The sequence below is a fragment of the Protopterus annectens genome, chromosome 9.part0 (assembly GCF_019279795.1).
Source record: "Protopterus annectens isolate FY-2018-M chromosome 9.part0, PAN1.0, whole genome shotgun sequence".
Classification (NCBI taxonomy): domain Eukaryota; kingdom Metazoa; phylum Chordata; order Ceratodontiformes; family Protopteridae; genus Protopterus; species Protopterus annectens.
Window position 1 is genome coordinate 832,914,276 of NC_056743.1, and position 22,018 is coordinate 832,936,293.

A 22,018-nucleotide genomic window follows, 5' to 3' on the forward strand; every position below is an offset into this window, starting at 1 on the left:
AAAGGGCCAGCAGATCCTTCAAGAAAACAAAGAATGGCACTGGCAAAATCAGCTCTAGCCCTACAAATCACATCCAACTTATAGTGCTTGGTAAGTGTGTCCACAAAGGTCCAGGTAGCTGCCTCAAGAATAAAGTTAGTATCGGAACCCTTGAAAAAAGCACCAGAAGAGGTCAGTCCCCTGGTAGAATGAGCCTTAACAGAAGGAAAGAAGACTCTTCCCATGAACAGAGTAACAAAAAGAAATAGCTTTAGACATCAAAGAAAAAATGGTTTGCTTGAAAACAGCCAACTCTAATGACCTAAGATGAAAAGAGACAAAAAAAATACTCAGATTTACGAATGGTTTTAGTTTTATTCAAATAAAACATCTGAGTTGTCTATGCAAATCCAAGGCGTGAAGAACCTTCTCACTGACAGACTGTGGAGAAGGGAAAAAAGTGAGCAAATACATAGACCGATTAACAGACAGCTCATTAACCGCCTTGGGCATAAAAGGATTAGTATGAAGAGACACCCTGTCTCTATGAAATCTAAAAATGAGGACTGGCCATAAGGGCTTGTAGCTCAGAAACCCATCTGGCAGAGGTAACGGTCAAAAGAACAGTCTTCCAAGAACTAAGCTGTAAGGAAGCTGAAGCGGCAGGCTCAAAAGGAAACTGAGCCAACTTTTCCAAAACAAAATTAAAGGTCCCAACAAGGAGAAAAAGGCTTCCTGGGAGACCTAATTTGAAGAATGCCTTTCAAAAACTCTTTTTAGAAGCCAAAGGGGAAGTTGAAGGCAGACAAGCAGAAATACCAGATAGGTGGGCTTTAACAGAAGAATATACCAACCTTGCATTGAGCAGTTCACACAAATAAGAGAACCTTAGAACATCCACAGTGAATGGATCCAAGATACGTTAAAGTCACCAGATAAAAACCTTTTCCATTTGGACAAAAGATTTTCTAGTAGTGGGTTTCCTGGCCTCCTGCAAACCCCTAAGCAGGTCCTCAGAAAAAAGGTGTCTGAAGGGGATCAAAACCCTATTACTGACCATGTCAGCTGAAGAGTGGACAGGTGGGGATGAATGAGATCCCTTGTCTTGTGCGAGTAGATCCACCCTGTGAGGTAACTTGTGATGACTGCCCTTAGCTAAATGCAGAAGAAGAGGGAACCAATGGTGTTTCAGTCACAAGGGAGGCACCAGCAAGATTTTGGGAGCATTCTGCTCTATCTTGAACAGGATCTTCGAAATGAGGGAAGGCATAAAGAAACATCCCCTTCCAAGAAAAAGACAGGGCATCCTCCATTCAAGCCAAAGGACATGGGACTCTGGTACAAAACACAGGAGCTGTCTGTTCAGAGAGGAGGCTAAGAGATCTACTTGAGTAGTACTCCTCTTGTGGACAATGCCCAGAAACACATAACTGTGAAGCATCCACTCATGGAATTGTGTTATGGATCAGCTCAGAGAATCTGCCACTATGAGGCAATATAAACTGCCTGAAGGGTCACCCGATACTGGACAGCTAGACCCCAGACTGAAGAGCTAGTCTGCAAAGGAGATGAGACCTTATCCACCCTTGCCTGTTAATATACCACATCACTGTGGTATTGTCAGCGAGAATCCTGAGGGGCCTTGGAAGGAAGAGAGAATGAAAAGCCTGAAGAGCCAGAAGGGCTCTCATCTCTTGACAGTGATTTGGTCTTTCTTTTGTCAAAGAGATCTAAGGTCCTGCACTTTCAGAGGACGCAAAGAGGCCTCCCATCCCATATCTGAGGCATCTGTGAAAAGCTCCTGAGAGGGAACTGGAGGTTGAAAAAGAAGCCCTGGGTTGAGAGACAACTGATGAATCCACCAATGAAGTTCCAGCTTGAGACATGGAAGAAAAGGAACTAGAAACTCTAAAGGATGACAATGTTGCAGCCAAACTGATGTTAGAAACCACTGGTGCTTTATCCTATGCAGCTTGGCTAGAGGAAGCATAGGAATGATAGACGCCAGGAAACCCAGAGCCCTTAGAAACTCCCTTGCTGTAACAGAAGCCAAAGGAAGAAGGGAATGAAAGAAGACAATCAGTGTTAAAGCCTTGGGAGGAGGCAGGGATGTCAGCATTGGAATTGTGTGGAACCTGCACCCTAGGTAAACATGATTCTGAGAAGGAGTTGGGAATGACACTTGAAAAATTACAGTAAACTGCAGGCTTTGCAGAAGACAAATTGCAAAGTGAAGATGGTGAAGCAAAATCTCTGGAGAAGAGGCCTGAATGAGCAGGTGATCCAGGAAAGGAAAAATCTATATTCCCCTCAATTTGCAAAAAACAATAAAAGGAGCAAGGCATTTGATGAAGATTGTGTCTGTCTAGGCCAAAAGGGAGTCATTAATAAGACGTTTGCAAAATCGTCCTTGATTTTGTGGACTCTTGGAAGAACAGGAAGGGAAGGAAAGGCATATAGAAACATTCCCTTTCAAGAAAAAGACATAGTGCCCACCTTCCAAGTTAAAGAACTTGGGACTCTGGAACAGAACTGAGGAAGTTAACTGTTCAAAGAGGAGGCATTGAGATCTACTTGAGGAAAAGATGGTTTAATGTCAATAAAATGTTACTGTATTTGATATATAAAGGCAAGCATAGCAGATAATTTGTCAGCATGCTTTTCCAATGTTTATCTGGTGTGTACAGGTAAGTAACATTATTCCCCTCACTCCCCATGGTGCCTTGCTGCACATCTTTGGAGTATAATACTTTCAAGAATACTCGGCTAGTGTGCATCATGGTTACTCTCTATGGGAACAGATACTGTCTCTTGACTTTACTGCAAGTGATTCAAATGTAACTGAGTGATGATAACTATGGTGAAGGGGTGATCTGAAAATGGCATGCCTTGTCAACAAGGACAATCTTCAGTCAAACTTGAATATTTCTCAGCTGGTTAGTGGACATCAGCAATGGCTACAAAGTACAGTACAGTGGAACTTATGTACACCACCACATTGATGCTGTCGCTGCTCCTTTATTAGCCTCAACAAACAGTTGAGATCCCTCATCAAATTCTCTAAAGCCAGCTATGAAGTTTGAACCATGGCAGACACTAAAAACAATCAATGCCTTCTATAGTTATATTAAGAACCTCCATGGCAATACCCAGATTTGCTCTGAGTTACTGCACAATGGTACCTCCTATACTGAACCAACAGATATTGCTAACATACTGGCCGACAGATTCAATGCCAACTTTGCCCCCCCCCCACAGGACCAATCATAATACAGAAAGAATGCCAGGCACCTAGCATTACTGCAGCACAGGTTAAAGCTGCGTTGTCCAAAGCCAAGAATACAGCTTCCATGGGACCCAATAATATCCCTGGCTATGTTCTACATGAACTGCAATGCGAACTTGCACCACATCTGTCTGCCCTGTTCAGTCACAGCCTCACCTCAGGCTTTGTCCCTACTGAATGGCGCACTGTTACAGTCATCCGAGTGACTACAGACCCTGGGAATTATTGCCCCATTAGCCTGAACAGTCTGATATGTAAAGCTATGGAGCACATCATCATGGACCTGATTAACAAAGACATAGGAAATCTCCAAACGCTGGACACCACACAATTTGGCTTTGTGAAAGGAAGATCATGCCTGCTCAACCTAGTTGACTTCTTTGAGTCAGTCACTAGGGCTGTGGATGAAGGTAAGGCACTTCATACAACCTACCTACCTCGATCTGGCTAAGGCCTTTGATACCATTCCTCACTCGGGCATTATTGATAACCTCAAACTAGGCATCAACCTCTAAAATCACTAGGTGGGTTGCAAACTGGCTCACAGATAGAACACACAGTGTAAAAGCAGCGAACTCCAAGTCAGACTGCCTGCCAGTCACGAGTGGATTCCCACAGGGATTGGTCCTGGATCCTCTCCTGTTCGGCATCTACATCTCAGAAGTCCAGGCCAACACAACCTTAAGCTTAACGCCAAAAAATGCATAGTCATCCCCTTTGGTAAAAACTTAGTTCCCATTAATTACCACATTGATGGGAGCCCACTGACAGCAACCTCTACTTCGACCACCACATTGCCACGCTAGCTAGAAAGTCGTTCTATGTGGCACATCACATTAACAAAGGTTTTGCATCCAGGAAGAAAGAGGTCACTGTCTCTCTCTACATTTCCCTCATTAGACCAATCATAGAGTATAATGCCCCATTTGGCATCTACCTCACTAGACAGCTGGAAAGGCCACAGAAGTACATCATGAAGAGGATCCTAAGCATTAAACACATGTCCTACACGGACAGACTCAAAAGACTCCAGCTATTCCTCGTCTCATACCGCCTACTTAGAGGTGATCTCTGCTTGACTTACAAAGCCATGTCTGACCCAGCTCTATTAGAAATGCTACATCTAAAGAAATCCCAATCCCTCTGCACCACATGAGACCTCACCTCATTACCACAATCAACAGAACATGCTGGAGGGACAAGTTTTTAACCCAGGGACTGCCCATGCTCTGGAACAGACCTCTCATACATGTCAAGCAGAGCACCTCACTGGCCCTCTTCAAGAGAGATCTTGATGAGTGGATGGGAAATAGAAAGTTCACCCCGAGATCACTCCAGTGGCTCTACTTGATAGAGGCACTGGGAACTAACGTCAGGCAGGCATGATGCCAGGGCACTTCTACAGGCTAGGCTTGTAAAGGCTCCAGGGCTATTAGCCTAGTACACATCCTATGAACGTATGACCCTATAATAAGCTGGACAAACTTTTGCCAATACACTGTTTTTACATACAGACGTGGTAAACTATTGGGAATTTTTTGAATCATTTAAAAAAAAAAACAGCTCACCTTGAAGCCAATAAGCAATATTCTATGGAAGGAATACCACTATTGGCTTGTTTTCCCTGTCTGCATTGTACAGCTTGCAAATATGTTATGAAAATAAAACAATTCTCATCTACAAATATGTCTAATGTATTTGATACTCATTTTAATATTTGTACTTCTGAATGGGTTATTTATCTGGTTGAATGTAGTTGTTCTGCTTTTTATGTAGGACAGACATCCAGACAGTTTAAATTATTTATTTTTGAACATTTAAGCAATATTAGGAATGAGAGGACATATAATGCTTTACTTTGCAGCATTCTACAGCATCTTTTAGATTTACTGCTGTAGATCGTATTTGCCTTAAGGGACAATAAGCTTGGCTGGCATGATTTGTTAAACAAAAGAGAGCATATTTGGATTGTTGGGTTAGGGGTGTTATTCCCTTGTGGTTTGATTGGGAAAGGAGTGTGCTCTTTCTACATATATTTTGTATATATACGGTTTTCATATTGTGCTTCCATTTTCTGTATATTTGGCACTGATGAAGGCTTCCACCAAATCCAGTTTGCCTTTTTGTGAAGATTTTTGGATGTACTGAAAGTACAGTTGTGTACACTTACTATAAATGTAGATGTTTGAGTGTCTTCACTGTAGGGTTCTCCCCTGCTGGCAGGCAGTCCTCGGTCGGCCAGAATCCCAAAGTCTGGGTCCGGCGTCGGCTGCTCAGCCATGCTCCCTGACATCAGTGCGCCAGGAGTACAAAGCTGGCAGCCGACGCCATGTTCTCCAGTTTTTTTGCCCCAGATGGAGTTCCAAAATGAGTATAACCCCATACCCTTTGCAAATACACCTCAGAAGAAGGGTGAAGAAGGGAACCACACAAAAGAAAAAAAATAAGGGGGGACAGGAGGGAGGTAACCCAGACTGCAACAGTGAAGACACTCGAACATCTACATTTATGGTAAGTGTACACAACTGTACTATATTCATCGTGTTTCACTGTTGCAGTCATCACTGTAGTGTTGAATCCCAAAGCAGAAGAAAAGGGAGGTGGTCATAAATTACAGGGGGCGGCTAAAAGGCCCTGCAAGACTGCAGAAGCAAAGCCTGCCCTAGACTTAGAGTAGAGAGGTAGATTGTAGTGCTTAGAAAAAGTATGCACCGAACTCCAAGTTGCAGCTTCCAAAATGTCTTTGTTAGGTACTCCCCTGAGGAAGGCAGCTGAAGTAGCAGCAGCCCTGGTACAGTGAGTCCTAATACTTCCTGGAATTTGCTTTCCATGGTGAGAGTAACAAAATCTGATTCCATGAGCGATCCATTTAGAAATGGTCTGTTTTGAAATGGCTTTGCCTTGGGAACTTGAAGCATAAGAAACAAACAATTGCTCTGTTTTCCTGATGTTCTTGGTTCTGTCCACGTAAAAACGTAGTTGTCTGTGTACATCCAAGGAATGCAAGATCCTTTCCCCCCTATTTTGAGGATTGGGGAAAAAGGTTGGCAGGTGAATAGTTTGATTTAAAGCCACTTTGGAAACCACCTTAGGCATGAAAGTAGGATTAGTCCTTAAAGACACCCTGTCTTGGTGAAAAATAATATAAGGTTCCACAGCCATGAGTGCTTGCAACTCCGAAACTCTCCTGGCAGAGGTCAGAGCTAACAGGATGGCTGTCTTCCATGATAAAAACTTGATGTCAGATGTGGCAGCAGGCTCAAAAGGAGGTGAGTTTTTCCAAAACATAGTTGAGATCCCAGGCAGGAATGGGTGGTGATCTAGGGGGCCTTAAATTCTTAGCTCCTCTGAGAAACTGTCTCATGAGCTGGTGGGAAAAGATTGGAGGGTCTGTATTATAATGAGCAGAGATAGCAGAGGCATGTATCTTTATGGAAGAGAAGGAGAGACCCTTATGTAATAGGTCTGTCAGGTATAGTAAAATCAGAGGAATATTAGGAATAAGAGGATCCGAATCCTGAGCATGCATCCAGGTGCAAAATCTTTTCCATTTTCCTGCCTAAGATTTTCTAGTGCTAGGGCGTCTGGCTTCTAAAATGACATCCATAACCTGCTTGGGTAGGAGAGAATTAATCATAGACCCCGGATTAGCCAGGCTGAGAGTTTTGACATGAGAGTGCAGAAGCTGACCCTGGTGTTGGGACAAAAGGTTTGGAGTCTGGAGGTAAAACCCAAGGGGACTCCTGAGAAAGGTTCTTCAGTGTTGGGTACCAAAACTGTCGAGGCCAATTTGGGGCCAGTAAAATTATCATCTTGGGCTTGTCCTGCTTGATCTTTAATAACACCCTTGGAAGAAGAGGTAGAGGTGGGAAGGCATACCTCGAGAGGTTTCTCCAACTGAATGATAGTGCATCCACTTTTCCATGCCAGCTCGTGGAATGTCGTTCTGCAAAAAATCTGTAGTTGATAATTGAGAGGGGATGCAAAAAGATCTATGTGCGGGCATCCCCAGACTGCTGTAATCATCTTGAATATTTCGGTGTCCAGCATCCATTCGTGTGGGTCTGACAGGTTCCTGCTCAGACTGTCTGCCAGGATGTTTTGTTTCCCTGGTAGATTCTGAGCTTGTAGGTCCACTTTGCAAGCTTGAGCTGTGTTCCATAGATTCATGGCTAGTCTGCAAAGTGGGTAGGAGTGTGAACCCCCTTGCTTGTTTATGTACCACATAACTGTGGTGTTGTCTGTCCGTATCAGTAGTTGTCCTGGTTGTAGAAGATTCCTGAAGGCCAATAGAGCGTTCTGAACAGCTAACATTTCCTTTAAATTGATATGCAGGTGCTTCTGATCCTTTGTCCCAAGGCCCTGCAGACATTTTCCCTGCAAATGGGCTCCCCATGCGTACTCGGAGGCATCCGTGGTTAGTATCTGGCTGGTTGGAGGCAGACTGAAGGCTTTCCCTTTGTTTTGAATACATGCCTTGGTCCACCAAAGGAATTCGTTTTGTAGACAAGGCAGGATGGTGATCTGTGTGTCTAGACTGTGACAATGCTGGGACCATACACTTTTTAGGTACCACTGTATTTTCCTCATATGTAGTCTTGCATATGGTACGAGAAGGATATAGGAGGCCATGTAACCCAAAGCCTGCAGGAATTTCCTTGCAGATAGCCGAGTTAGTGACGCCAAGGTTTTGAAAGTTGAAGCCAGCTGTAATTGTTTTTCGGATGTCAGAAATGCCATCTGGGTTGTTGTGTTTAGAAGAGCACCCAGAAAAGTTATCTGTTGTGAGGGTGTCAAATTTGACTTTTTTATGTTCACAGTGAATCCCAGGAACTTGAGAAGATTCTAAACAAATTCTAGATGCTGGAATAAGACATCCTTGTGGTCTGCTTGAATAAGACAGTCGTCCAGATAAGGGTAAATTTGAATTCCCTTGAGTCTGCAATAAGCTACTACTGGTGCCAGGCATTTGGTGAAGACCCTGAGCGCAGTAGACAATCCAAAGGGCAGCGCAGAGAATTGATAGTGCCTTGATCGGGCCTTGAACCTGAGGTATTTTCTGCACTCCTGTCCGATAGGAATGTGTAAATAAGCCTCCTTTAAATCCAATGTTACCAGCCATGCATTTTTGCTCAGCATTGGAAGTAGCTGCTGCAGAGTAAGCATCCTGAATTTTGGTATCTCCAGGAAAGTGTTCAAGACTGACAGATCCAGGATAGGTCACAATGAATTTTGCTTTCTGGGGACTAAAAAGAGCCTTGAGTAAAAACCTTGCCCCATTTCTGAAAGTGGAACCAGTTCTATGGCCTTCATAGCCAAGAGGGCTTCCACCTGGTTTAAGGCCTCTAACCATTGAAGTTGTGGTAGATCCGGCCATCCGTTTGGTCTTGGTAGGGTATGAAAATGGAATTTGTAACCTCTTGAAACCACATCCAGAACCCACTAGTCTTGGGTTATGCAAGTTCAATTTAGGTGAAAAAGTGAAAGTTTTCCTCCGAGAGAGGCTTCCAGGCAAAAAGCTCCTGCAGCCCAGCAGAGGGAGTCATTGAGCCTGTTTTCTATGAGCTTGAGGTCTGTCCTCTCCACCCCTAGGGGTGGAAGCAGTCCACTGTCTTGGTCTGTAGGAGGTCTGCGTTTGGGGCCTTCCTCTGGAACGTCTGTATCTACCCCTCTGAGGCCTGTCTGAATTGGGAAAGGACCAATTTTTAGTTGGCCAATTCCTACTAAATCTGGGGGGCTGTACTTGTAAAAAATCCTTAACCATTTGCATGGATTTTGCCTTGTCCTCCATATTCATCACCTTTTCAGCCTTAGATCCAAACAAAACATTATAATGAACTGGAGCATCCAGTAACTTAGCTTTCACTTGATCCGGCAAGTTTTGTTCCTTTAACCAAGCATGTCTTCTAATGACTGTGCCAGAGGCAGCAGCCCTACAAGAAGCCTCCAAGGCATCAAAACCACAGTGTAAACCATGCTTCCCCTACTTGTTCAGTGGCATGCATTAAATCATGTAATTCCTTATATTCTGCACAAGCGGAAATGGAAGCTAGCTTTTGTTTCAAAACAGACAGTAGAAATTGCTGGTATTTTAGCATATGAAATTGACAGTTTAAAGCCCTAATAGATAAAGTTGCAGAAGTGTACACTTTTTTGCCCCATCTCTCTAAAGCTCTGGAATCCTTATCTGTGGGAATGGGGTTTTTGGCAGAGGCAGCCTTAACCCCCTTAGGGCCCTGAGAAATGGTTTCCAGATCAGCAGTAGGATTCTTGTATAAGAACTGGTGAGAATCAGGAACCCTATAATATCTGTCTGGCTTAGCAGGAGCTGGAGGAAAAGAGTCAGGAGTTAAGTTAGCCTCAGAAAAGGCATCATCCACAATATCCAAAATAGGAGGAATAGCCAGGGGTCTATGTTGGGGAAGAAGAAGAAAATCCCTAAGCCTTTTCTTAGATTCAGAGTACTCCTGTCCTTCCCAGTGAAAATGTTCCTTCATTTTGTGTAAAGTTTCCCCAAATGAAAAATCCTCAGGGGGAGAAGCTGAAGGAATGGATTCCTCAGCATCAGAATACTCATAAGGAGGGAAAGAATAATCCTGGTCAGAAGAAGACACTGAACAAACAGATGCCTGATCAGAAGAGTCATAATACAATTCCTGCCTTGGCCTTTTATCTGGAGGGGGATGTGAACCCCTAATCATGGTAAGTAAGTCCTCCGCCATCTTAAGTAACTGTTTTTGGGACTTGGGTCCCAGATCAGAACAGGCCTGGGCTGAAGTTTTGGAAGAAGTCTTTGCCTTTGTCTTTGCCTTTATCAGAAGCTGTGAAGGCCTGAAAACCCCCTCGGAAGCCGGTACCTGCACAGCGGCTCCGGACTCATCCGAAGGAGCATAGTCCGAAGGTCCTGCAACTGAAATACTGAAAGGCCTAGTTGGCTCCTCGTGGGAGTCCGTTTCGGCCATCGGTTCCAAAATGGCCGACGACAGGGGCTGCAAAAGCACCTCACTGACGACGGCCGAACCTGAAGCTGGCTCTGCTTGTAAAACGTCGTCTGTTTTGGACCTCGGAGGCCTGTCTTTATCCTTGCGTCGTTTGTGAACTCCGGTAGTCGGAAGCGTGTCCGACGACATTTTGCAATTAAATCGCCTACCGAAATAATGAAAAGAAAAATCGTACCTTCGTTTAATCGCACACTGATTAAATCTAGCACAAAACCGGCAACTAGCTACGTCGTGGTCAGGGTCTAAGCAAGGAATACAGTAAGAATGGAAATCCTTATGAGGTACTTGCTTCCCACAAGAAATACAATTATTAACTTTTTCTGACATCGGACTGGAGCAAGAAAAAAGTTTCCCCAATGGGGTACTTAGCTTTGAGTAGAAGAAGTAAGTCTTCGGACTGAAGTACGTAAAAAAAATTTGTCAGGAGTCAGCCGACCGGCACTTGCGAACAGCTTTCACCGCACGGCAAGAAAGACTGGAGAACAGGGCGTTGGCTGCCAGCTTTGTACTCCTGGCACACTGAAGTCAGGGAGCATCGCTGAGCAGCCGACGCCGGACCCAGACTTTGGGATTCTGGCCGACCGAGGACTGCCTGCCGGCAGGGGAGAACCCTACAGTGATGACTGCAACAGTGAAACACGAACATCTTACATTAAAAAATAATCATACAATTACGGAGTGGAGTGCTGGACGTTCTTATGGACTGACATTGCTTTTTGGCCCTGCACCTATGCTGTATTTTGAGCATTTTCTTTCTGGTACATTTGCTGGACACCTATGTGCAGCAGTGGACACCAAGAAACCTCACAGCTCAGTGCCGGAATACATCAGTTCTTGAACTGCACTGTTAAGTGATGCGATTATCAGGGTACCATCTGCCTTTGAGAAGGGACATGTGAAGGAGAATGAGAGGTAAGGAAGACTGATGCCAGTGGGTGACTGCTCATGTCTGTACTACTCTGAGCAAACTACATCATCAGACTGTCACGTGCAAAGAAAAGGAGTTGCTGACCACCAATGGCATACTGGTCTCCTTCCCATCATTACTACATTAGTGCAGTGGCAGCCCTTCCTCCGCTTTTTTTTTTTTTTTTTTTTACATAGACATACCTGCACTTTTGTCAAGGCACAGTTACAAATGCAACAAAATAGAGATCGTAAAGCTAACCTCTGGACATGGAATGTAACAGTCATACACAAACGAGGTGTGGTGGAGTTTTGTATGTTTGTAGAAGGATCTTATCTATTATCACATCCTACACTTGTGTTTTGTTATACACTTCCTATATATGGCAATGATTCCTTTCATCTGTCTGCGACATGTCTTCTTGCTGACTACTCCGAAGACAAAATCAACCCAGCAGTCACTAGATGACATGTAGCCACCCCCTCCACTAACAAAGTCATAAGCTGAGGAGCCTGTACCTCCATAGCACAACTGGAAATAGAAAACAGAGTCAACTTGGAGTCTGACTTTTTATGGTGCAAGGCAGCAGTATTGTTTGGATTGTGCAGAAATCCTGTTAACAGCTGTGATCTACTCAAGACAAAACAGACACACCGTTAATGAATTAGCTCACAACTTCTAATGCATTCTCTGATCTGCTTAATGATTATGGATTAATTTTTTTTTTTTTTGAAAAATGGCTGGCCTGTTAACAGCAACCACGTGGGCTTTGGTGGTCAACTTCTACAGCAGAATCACAGCTAAGCAGAAAAAAAAATCAAATCCTCATTCAAGTTTCTGGTCTGAGATGGCAGAATTATATGTGATGCTATGTTGAGCACAGAAAAATTGTGATCAGCCTTGACCAAGAGGGAGAGTAACCCACCCACACCTTTACTGCTTCTGTTCACTACTATTACAGCAGTCTTTTACCAATTAAAGTTCCTGAAGGTTAGTAGTATCAGCAGTTTCTGAAGGTTAGTAGTATCAGCATAGTGTGCAGACAATGAAAATTCTTAAAAATATTTCTGTTTTTGATTAATACAGTACACACAAAGAGAAAGGGACAGGGGAATCCTAAATGAAATACCTACGACAACTGAGTTTTCAAATTAATCTAGAACAGAAGCTGCTGTTAAAAAAGGATAATTATACAACGACCCCCCATTAATATTCAAAAACGTGCATGCTAATTGGCAGCGTGCATGTTGTAAATCCGAGTTATAGTAATGGAAAAAGGTCCAGTCACCCAGACTTTTTCCATTACTATAACTCTTACAGCAACACTGTCTCGCTAGGTTAAACGAGTTTAACATAGCGAGACAGCTTTAAAAAAAGCAACGCAGATTCTCTGTTTCTTTTTTTAAAGCTGTCTCGCTATGTTAAACCCATTTAGCATAGCGAAACAGTTTGTAAAAAGCAACAGAGATCTTGCTTTCTCCGTTGCTTTTTTCAAAACTGTCTCGCTATGTTAAATGGGTTTAACATAGCAAGACAGCTTTAAAATAAGCAACGGAGATTTCCGTTGCTTATCTTAAAGCTGTCTCGCTATGTTAAACCCATTTAACATAGCGAAACACTTTGTAAAAAGCAACAAAGATCTTGCTTTCTCCATTGCTTTTGCCCACAGCTCTGATGTACTGTGTAGGAGTACGCATGCGCAGTACATCAGAACTGCCGCAGAATACCAGACAGCTGCGGAAGGGCAGCAAGGAGGCATTATACAATGCCATTATTTAAGAAAAGTAATTATTTTTTTTCTTAAATAATGTCATTGTATAATAACAATAACCCACTTCTGGGTGTGGGTAATGCTGGATTCGCCCTCGTGACCAAACCATACCAACCGTGGGTAAATCCAGCATTACCCACACCCAGGTGTGGGTTATTGCTATATTAGTAGGCCATATAAACATTGCACAATAAATATCAGAATCAATCAGAGGAAGTCAGAAAAAGTTGGGAAAAGATATTAGATAACCAGTTCACAAAGAAACAATGGTAGGACATATGTATCGCCCAAATATGCAACAAAATCTAAAAAAATTAGGATTTTTGCCTGGAAGTCTTTGCACAGATATCTTTATACTCCAAGCAGACTCCAAAAAAGGTTTCCTCAGGTAGATGGCAAATGTTGGAGGTGTAATAGGGAAGAAAGAGGTACTTGGCAGCATATATTCTCGGAGTGCACTGAGTTGGCAGACTTTAAAAAAATCCCTACAGAGTACTTTGTCAGAAATACTGGGAGAATAAACGAGTGTTAACTAAGGAAATTATTTTCTTAGCTGGTATACAGGAACTCCGTTGCCTAGACACATAAGGCCTTAAGTTTAATTCTGGTGCCTGCTGAAAAAGCAATTACTAGAAAATGGAAATCACAGTCTAAACCAGCTATATATTTGAAGTAGTAAATATTGTAGTAGATATAAAAGAACAGGAAGTGGGACCTTTAGAAAAGGGAAGTAACTTGCATAGGAAAAATAGAAATTATGGAAATAAATGCAGACATTTTTTTTACAGGAGGAATGAGGTTTAAGAGAATGTTGCTTTGATTATATGGTATACAGCAATATATGTGATGTATAATGTTTGTAAATGTGAACTTGTTAATATGGTTTGTTTACTTTTATACAAATATGTTTGCCTATGTCACATGTGATAATTCAATAACAATGTTTTCTTTCTGTTCTGGTTTTCTAAGCCCTTGCTCTTGCTCTCTGTATAAAAGGGGCCTGGATTTAGAAGGATAGTTTCTATAGCTCCACCATGAATGCAAACTACCGAATCACAAACGATCAAACACTTCCTGGGAATAAAATGTTAAACACTGATTTTAGAAGTGGCTTTGCTCCTTGCGCTTGGGTCTTCACTTTTCATATTCCCCTGACTGATGTACACTAACACCATGGTGGCACAACCATGAGGACAGGAGAAGCACCTGTGATCTCTCAGATGGTAGGGGAAATTAAATATTTAAAAGTGGGATCAAGGAGTTAGAGACTGACAATTTGAGTATGACCACATGCAGGGATGCCATTTATATTATATTTGGGGACTGAAGACTGATTTTTGTCTCTGGTGTTTTTTTTTCTTCCAGTTATTTCAAATCTTTTTTTTTTTTTTTTTTTTTTTTTTTACATGGAGACTAACTAAATAATCTTCTAAAGGGACATCAAGTTGCTGTGTGTTTAAATCCTCGAGTAAGGACCAAGTCTTCAGCCATGCAAGCTTGTGGAGAACAGTAACTGAAGCAATTGCCTTAAAGCTCACAATAACGGACTCATAACATTACCTTGCGTACAATTTGAGGCAGCTCAGTCACTTTGCCTTAAAGAGCAGGATACTGAATTACCTGTGTTAAATCCTCCATGTACTTAAGAGTTCCTTCTTAGACACTACCCCCAGAGTAGCAGAAAACAAAGACCTTCTTTCTAAAATTGTCCATTGGTGTGATCTCTTCATTGCTTGGAACAGTAAAAAGAAAGGCTATGTATTACAGTAAGAGAAGAACATCCTCACATACAAAACAAGTAAAATCAACCACTAAATAATAAAACAAAATAAAATTGTCTGGCTTAGTAATATAAAAAGAAATAAAAACGAAAATGTGTAACAGCAAACACCAGCAGAATAAAACAGTGCCAGGAGTTATAAAAAAAGTTTATTCACTCATAAAATTAAAAAGGTAAGCGCTTTCACATCTGCTTCATCATACCTTCTACAGAAAATGAATGAATGAACTAGCATGCTTATATATGCAAACATCAATCAAAGTGAGGCAAATAGGTTGAACTAATCACTTGAAGCATTATATTAAACCAAGTATAAATATAGCATATGCATAATAAAAAACAAACTAATAAAACAAGCTATATAGGAAATAAAATCACAAACAAGAGTGCAGAACCAGTACATTGGCATATGGAGAATCTAATTTTTGTAACTATGTAGACAGTAGTGGGTTTTGGACGTAGGTTTGATTTTAAGGTGCACGCAACCTGTCTGACTCCACATGTGGTCTACTTTGCCAGCTGCATGGTCTGCCAAGCACTTTATGTAGGCAAGATGGATAGACCTCTAAAGACAGGATTAGGGAGCATTTATACAGTATCCATTGTGCTTCTGCCAACAATGCCTTGTCCAAACATGTTATGATCACTGATGCGAGACACTCAAGTTCATGGTGATTGATAGGATAAACCCCAGTGTCCGAGGTGGTGATATTAGAAACCTTACTGAAATGAGGGAGGTCAACTGGATGATTAGGTTAAGAGCAGATCATGGCAGTGAGGATAAACCCCAGTATCTGAGGTAGTGATATTAGAAACCTTACTGAAACGAGATCAACTGGATGATTAGGTTAAGAGCAGTTCAGGGCAGTGGTCTTAATGAAAAAGTCCCATTAAGACCTATTCTAAAGGGACAAAGCCTTAGAAAGTGATAACTGCTGAGTGTTATTAAAATATATATGATGCCATTATATACATTTTCTATTTATGGACATTTCTTATATATATTATATGTATATTGCTGCATTATTTTATATTACTTTTTATAGTACTAGCTTTAAACAGATCAGTGCTGGATCAGTACTGAAAGTGTATCGACACATTTTTCAGCAATGCTTGAGTGATTTTATTTCCTAAACAGGTTGTTCTATTAGTTTGTTTTTTATTATGCATATACAATATTTATGCTTGGTTTAATATAATGCTTCAAGTGATTGGTTCAACCTGTTTCACTTTGATTAATGTTTGCATATACAAGCATGCTAGTTCATTCATTTTCTGTACAATATCTGATGAAGCAGATGTGAAAGCGCTTACATTTTTAATTTTATGAGCGAATAAACTTTTTTTTTTTATAATTCTTGGCACTGTTTTATTCTGCTGGTGTTTGCTGTTACACAATTTCATTTTTATTTCCAGCGGTTTATTTATCTTGAGTGTATTTCTCTTTTTTATGTAAACATAAATACTTTATTATTAAAAAAAACAATTAAAATGCCTAAGCTTTAACAATTTGAAGTGCTTCCTTATGTATATTCAGAAACCCAGGCATTGATAAAATGAAAGACAACAGGGCATGTCACAGGATTTTCACAAAATAGTATCCTTTTCCTTGCCCCTTCAAGGTAAGGTCTTCTAGGTACAGGTGACTAAGAATTGCACTGATTCAGACTCTACTGAGTTCACTTCAAAACAATCACCAACATGAGAAATAAACAGTGTTCATTATATGGCAGTTTTATCATCGCTGCACACTTGATCTTTGGATAAGTGGAGTGTCAAACTTCTAATCATCTGCAGTTTAAGGAGCGATGGGTTATTAACCTCAAATAAGTTTCAAGTACCTTCAAGGTCCTACAAACAGAAAGCAGAATCCAAAACAAAGGCACTGCTCCAGCAGCACTCGCTGACCTACTTGTGGCTGGTTCTTGCCAACCACCACTTTTGATTAACAAAAATGCCAGTCCTGTTCATAAGGGACAGGCCCCTACCTTTAAAATCCTCAACCTAACACCACCTTTGATGGTCTGGTGGATGCTGCTACCAACCTTTAAAATCCTCAGTCTAACTTTCTTTTGTGGTCTGGTGGCTGATGGCCTAACAGATTTTCGTCTGCTCCACTGTCCAATCCTGAAAGTTCACAGTTCACTAGAGATATGCAAGCTAAATCCAGCTCAGTTTGGACTGGAGCTTTAGTTCTAGCTTGGTTCATCACCTGCTTGTCATTGAGAGCCAAGGTCAAACCACTTATGATCAAAGTATGTCTGGTTGGCCAAATCTGCCAGATGCTGCGCAACTGGAAATTTAAAGCTACTTAAAATAATGTTTTCACTAATCTGTGGTGTTCATGTTTTGGCTCATGGATCCAAGAAGATTGCTTGGCAAGACCCAGTTCTTGGCTTGCCAAACCTATTCTCTACTCCATATGCCAATGATTGTCCTTTGCATGCATACAGATATCAGTGCAGCACTTACCAAACATGCATGCACATAACAAAATACATACTTTCATATAGTCTGCAGTTTTTCTGCAGTGTATGTATAAATAAATAAAAAAGAGCAAAAGGTGAACTGGGCTTTTTAACATCATAAACTGAAGACTTGCAATAAAATACGATTCAATGCACAAATTAACTTACCAGAAACTTGTAGTACAACAGTTGCTGAGTCTAAATAGTCTCCTATTTGTGCAAAACATCTGTATTTGCCCTCATCAGAAGTAGTGACTCTCTTCAGTATAACAGAAAGATTGCCGTTTGAAATTGCATCTTTCAGTATCTCAGATCTGTTGACGTACGTCTCATCTGGTTTATCAATCTGTTCTTGCTTATTTGAATAATAATTAACTGTCTTGCCCAACTGTAAATTAGTCCATTTAATTTCTGTTATGTCCTCAACAGCGACACTTGGAATCATCTTGAACTGCAGAATTACGTCAGAACCTAAGGCAGCAGTGACAGATGCATCTGGTACGACAATGCTGAATGATGAAACTAGAACTAAGGAAAGAAAAAAACGCAAGAACAATATTTTGAAGAGTTTGTTTGAAAATAAAGTCAGCTGGTCACTACTGAATTCACCACATTTTTTTTATTTTACTTCAAAGCCCATTTTGTCATCAGCACACAGTTAATGAATGTCTACTTAATCCGTGAAAAGGTACAGCCGAGTAAAATGTTACCATAATAGTAGATCTTCACTGTTGCAGTATTCCTCACCTATAGGATCTCCTGCCAAGGATAGCCCAACATCTGGCCAGTATATCAAAGCTTTTAGGTGTTGTATGTCACATGTACACTCCACACACAAGGCATAAAGGTGACATACAGACACAAACATTCAGAACCAAAAAAGACCCAGGAGGAGCAGAATAGCCTCGGGGACAAAGGAGAAATGTGCACCCAGAAGGAAAAAGGATGAGGGACCCCTCGGTCAGCAGGGTAACAAAAATGCAGGACAACAGCTAGGACAGAGGGGGAAGGAAGGAGGGACCGAATACTGCAACAGTGAAGAGAAGGACATCTACTGCTATGGTAAGATTTTGCACAACTGTACTATGTCCTTCCATATCACTGTTGCAGTATTCTTCACATATGGGAGAGTACAAGAGCTTAAGACGAAGCCAGGGAGGCAGAAGGCACAGAACAGCCCTCGATAAACCCATGCAGTATTGCCCTGTAAAATCCTGTCCTGGTCCATAATATCCAGCTTGTAATGTTTAGTGAAAGGAGCACCAAGTAGTGCCTCAAGACTAGAACTGGCATCCAAACCCTTGAAAAAGGCACCAGAGCAGGCAATTACCCAAGTAGAATGTGCCTTTACTGCAAAGGAAAAGACATCTGCCATGAAAAGAATAACAAAAAGAAATGCCTTAGAAAGCCAGGAGGAGATGGTTTATTTAGAAACAGCCAAACACAAAGTACTGAAATGAAAAGAAACAAAAATCTGTTCAGATTTGCAAATAATTTTAGTTTCATCTAAATATCTGAGCTGTCTGTGCAAATTCAAGGTGTGTAAAACATTCTCGCTTGCAGGAAAAAACTTAATGACCACCTTGGGCATAAAACACCCTGTCTCTATGAAAAACTAAAAAAGTAGGAATAATCACAAGAGCCTGAAGCACAGACACACTCTTGACAGAAGTAAGAGCCAAAAGAAAGCAAACACTCTTCCAAGTACAATGTTGTAAGGGAGCTGAAGACGCAGGCACAAAAGAAGCCTGGGTCAGTTCTTCAAGTACAAAAGTGAGGTTACAAGAAGGTGGAATAGGCTTCAGGCCTGATATGAAGGACACTTTTTAAGATACTGCTTGACTTCAAACCTACAGGCCCAAAGGAGGATTCAAGGGCAAACAAACAGAAATTGCTGACAGGTGTGCTTTAATTGAAGAATATGCCAACTCAGCATGGAGCAGATCACACAAAAAAGAGAGAACCAGACAAACCTCCACAGATGTGGATCTTGATAGCGAGAGAGGCACAAGACAAAATCTTTTCCATTTGGATATATATGATTTGCTGGTAGTTGATTTCCTGACCTCCTGTAGAGCCCAAAGCATGTCCTCAGAAAGGAGTTGCCTAAAAGGATCAAAACCCTATTATCCACAGTGTCATTTGAAAAGTGGACAGGTGAGAAAGGACAAGAGATCCCTTGTCATGTGTGAGAAAATACACACGGTCAGATAACTTGTGGTGATTGCTCCTGGCCAAATGAGAAAAGGAGGAAAGTAAGTTATGTAAAATCTTACCATAACTGTAAATGTCCTTCCCTTCACTTCTGCAGCATTCTTAACTATAATGGTTTCTCTGTCACAAAAGCCCGACATCCAGTCAGTCTTCCAAAGACTTCTGAATTTAAAAGGTAAGCTGAACGTCACCATATGCACCCTGCGTAATGTACGGTATAAAGGTGATATGCAGGCTTACCAAAAACGGAACTGATTGCCCCAGAAGGAACACCAGTCCAAGGAACCCAAGAGGTAACATGTACATCCAGGAAGGTAAAGAACTAGGGAGATGGAGTGAAGGTGTGAATACTGCAGCAGTGAAGGCAAGGACATCTACGGTTCCAGTAAGATTTTGCACAACAGTACTATGCCCTTACATTTACTGCTGCAGTGTTCTTAACTATATGGGAGAGTGCCAAAGCTCAAAAGGAACTAGGGAGGAGGCAGGGGCAGAAGAATCCCATAAAAAACATGAAGAACTGAGCTAGCAAAACCAGCTGTAGTTCTAAAGATACCATCCAACTTGTAGTGCTTGGTAAAGGTATGCAGAGAAGTCCAGGTAGCTGCTTGAAGAAAAGAATTAGTATCTAAGCCTTTGAAAAAAGCACCAAAGGAAGCCACAGTTCTAGTAGAATGAGTCTCCACTGGAAAAGGACAGCTCTTGCCAAGAAAATGTAACAAAAGGAAATAGCCTTAGAAATCCAAGAAGAAATAGTCTGCTTGGATACAGCAAGCCCCAAAGATCTAGGATGAAACGAAACAAATAACTGATTAGATTTTCTGATAGCCTTGGTCATATCCAAATAAAGTAAGTTGCCTATGCATGTCCAAAGTATGCAGCACCCTCTCACTGTCAGTATGCGGAGAGGGGAAAAAAGTAGGCAGATTAATAAACTGTTTAAGAGCTAGCTCATTAACCACCTTCAGCATAAAAGAAGAGCTAGTGCAGAAGGACACACTGCCTCATGAAAAATAATAAAAAAAAGAGGACAAGCCATTAAGAACCTGCAACTCAGACACCCATCTGGCAGAGTAAGCACCAACAAAAGAACAGTACCCCAGGAATAATGTTGCAAGGAAGCTGAAACAGCAGGCTCAAAGGGAGCCTGTGTTAACTTCTCCAAAACAAAATCAAGATCCTAGGGAGAAGGAACAGGCTTCCTGGGAGATCTAATATCAAGGATGCATTTAACAAATTGTTTCACTTCAAATCCAGCAGCTAAAGGAGGAAAAAAGGCAGACAAGCAGAGATAGCCTAGCACTGAGCAACTCACAAATGAAAGAACCAAAGAAGCATCCACAGTAAGTGGGTCCAGGTTACAACGGAGACACCAAAAAGAAAACTTCTTTCATTTGGATAAGTAGGATTTCTTATTTGAAGTTTTCCTGGCCTACTGCAGGATATGCAGCACGTCCTCAGAAAAAAATGTGTTTATGAGGAATCAAAACCCTAGCACCCAGTGTCAGTGGAAGTGTGGGCCGGTGGGGATGTACAAGAGACCATTGTCTTGTGTGATTAGATCCACCCTCTAAGGTAACTTGTGATGATTCCCCCAGGCTAGATGCAGACGAGAGAACCAGTGCTGTCATGGCCAAAAGGGAGTCACCAACAAGATTTTCGGAGCATTCTGTTGAATTTTGAACAGGACTTTCGAAATAAGAAGGGAAGCGAATGCATAAAGAAACATCCCCTTCCAAGAGGATGAGGGGGCATCCACCTTCCATAACAGAGGACCTGGGACTCTGGTACAAAACAAAGGAAGTTTTCTGTTCAGAGAGGAGGCAAATAGATCTACTTGACGATTACCCCACTGGTGGATAATGTCCAGAAACACATCCCTGTGAAGCATACATTCATGGGACTGAGTTAAGGACCTGTTCAGAGCGTCTGCCACAATGTTCTGAATGGAAGGGATATAAACTGCTTGAACAGTCACTTGACAGCAAGATCCCACACCAGAAGTGCCAACCAGCAAAGAAGATAACATTTCATTCCTCCCTGTTTGTTGATAGACCACATCACTGTAGCATTGTCTGTGAATACCTTGAGAGGCCCTGGAGAAGACAGGGACTTAAAAGCCTGAAGAGGCAGCATAAGAGCTCTCATCTCTGACACTGATGTGCTCCTTCTGCTGACAAGGCGACCACACCCCCCCCCGTACCTTTAGGGAGCCCAAAGTCACCCCCATCCCATGTCTGAGGCGTCTGGGAATAACTCACACAAGGGAAGAGAGGGATGAAAAGAGATCCTTGGATTCAGAGACAACTGCTGAATCCACCAGAGAAGTTTGTGTGTGAGGTAAGGAAGAAAAGGGACTACAAATTCTAGACGAAGAGCGTGCTGAAGCCACACTGATTTCAGAAACTACTGAAACTTTCTCATATGAAGTTTGGCCAACAGGAGCATGGTGGATGCCACGAAGCCCAGAACTCTCAGAAACTCCCTGACGGTAATGGAAACCAGAAGAAGAGTGTGAAAGAAAGAAGTGAGTGCTAAGGACTTTGGAGGAGGCAGTGATGCAAGCATTGGCACAGTCTGAATCCTGCAATCGAGAAAAACATGATCTTGAG

At 41.9% G+C, this 22,018-nt stretch overlaps 1 protein-coding gene across 3 annotated transcripts in view; it reads right to left on the reverse strand.

Moving 5' to 3' along the window:
* Positions 1 to 22,018, reverse strand: part of LOC122811577 (butyrophilin-like protein 9) — a 1,542,349-nt gene that overhangs the window by 1,246,853 nt on the left and 273,478 nt on the right. For 2 of the 3 annotated variants that reach the window (XM_044083503.1, XM_044083504.1), the window contains one exon: positions 17,361 to 17,720. The exons of the other annotated variant lie outside the window; for it this stretch is intronic. In XM_044083503.1, the coding sequence (XP_043939438.1) occupies positions 17,361 to 17,720 (360 nt within the window). The remainder of the gene's footprint in view (positions 1 to 17,360; positions 17,721 to 22,018) is intronic. 3 annotated transcript variants of the gene reach the window in all.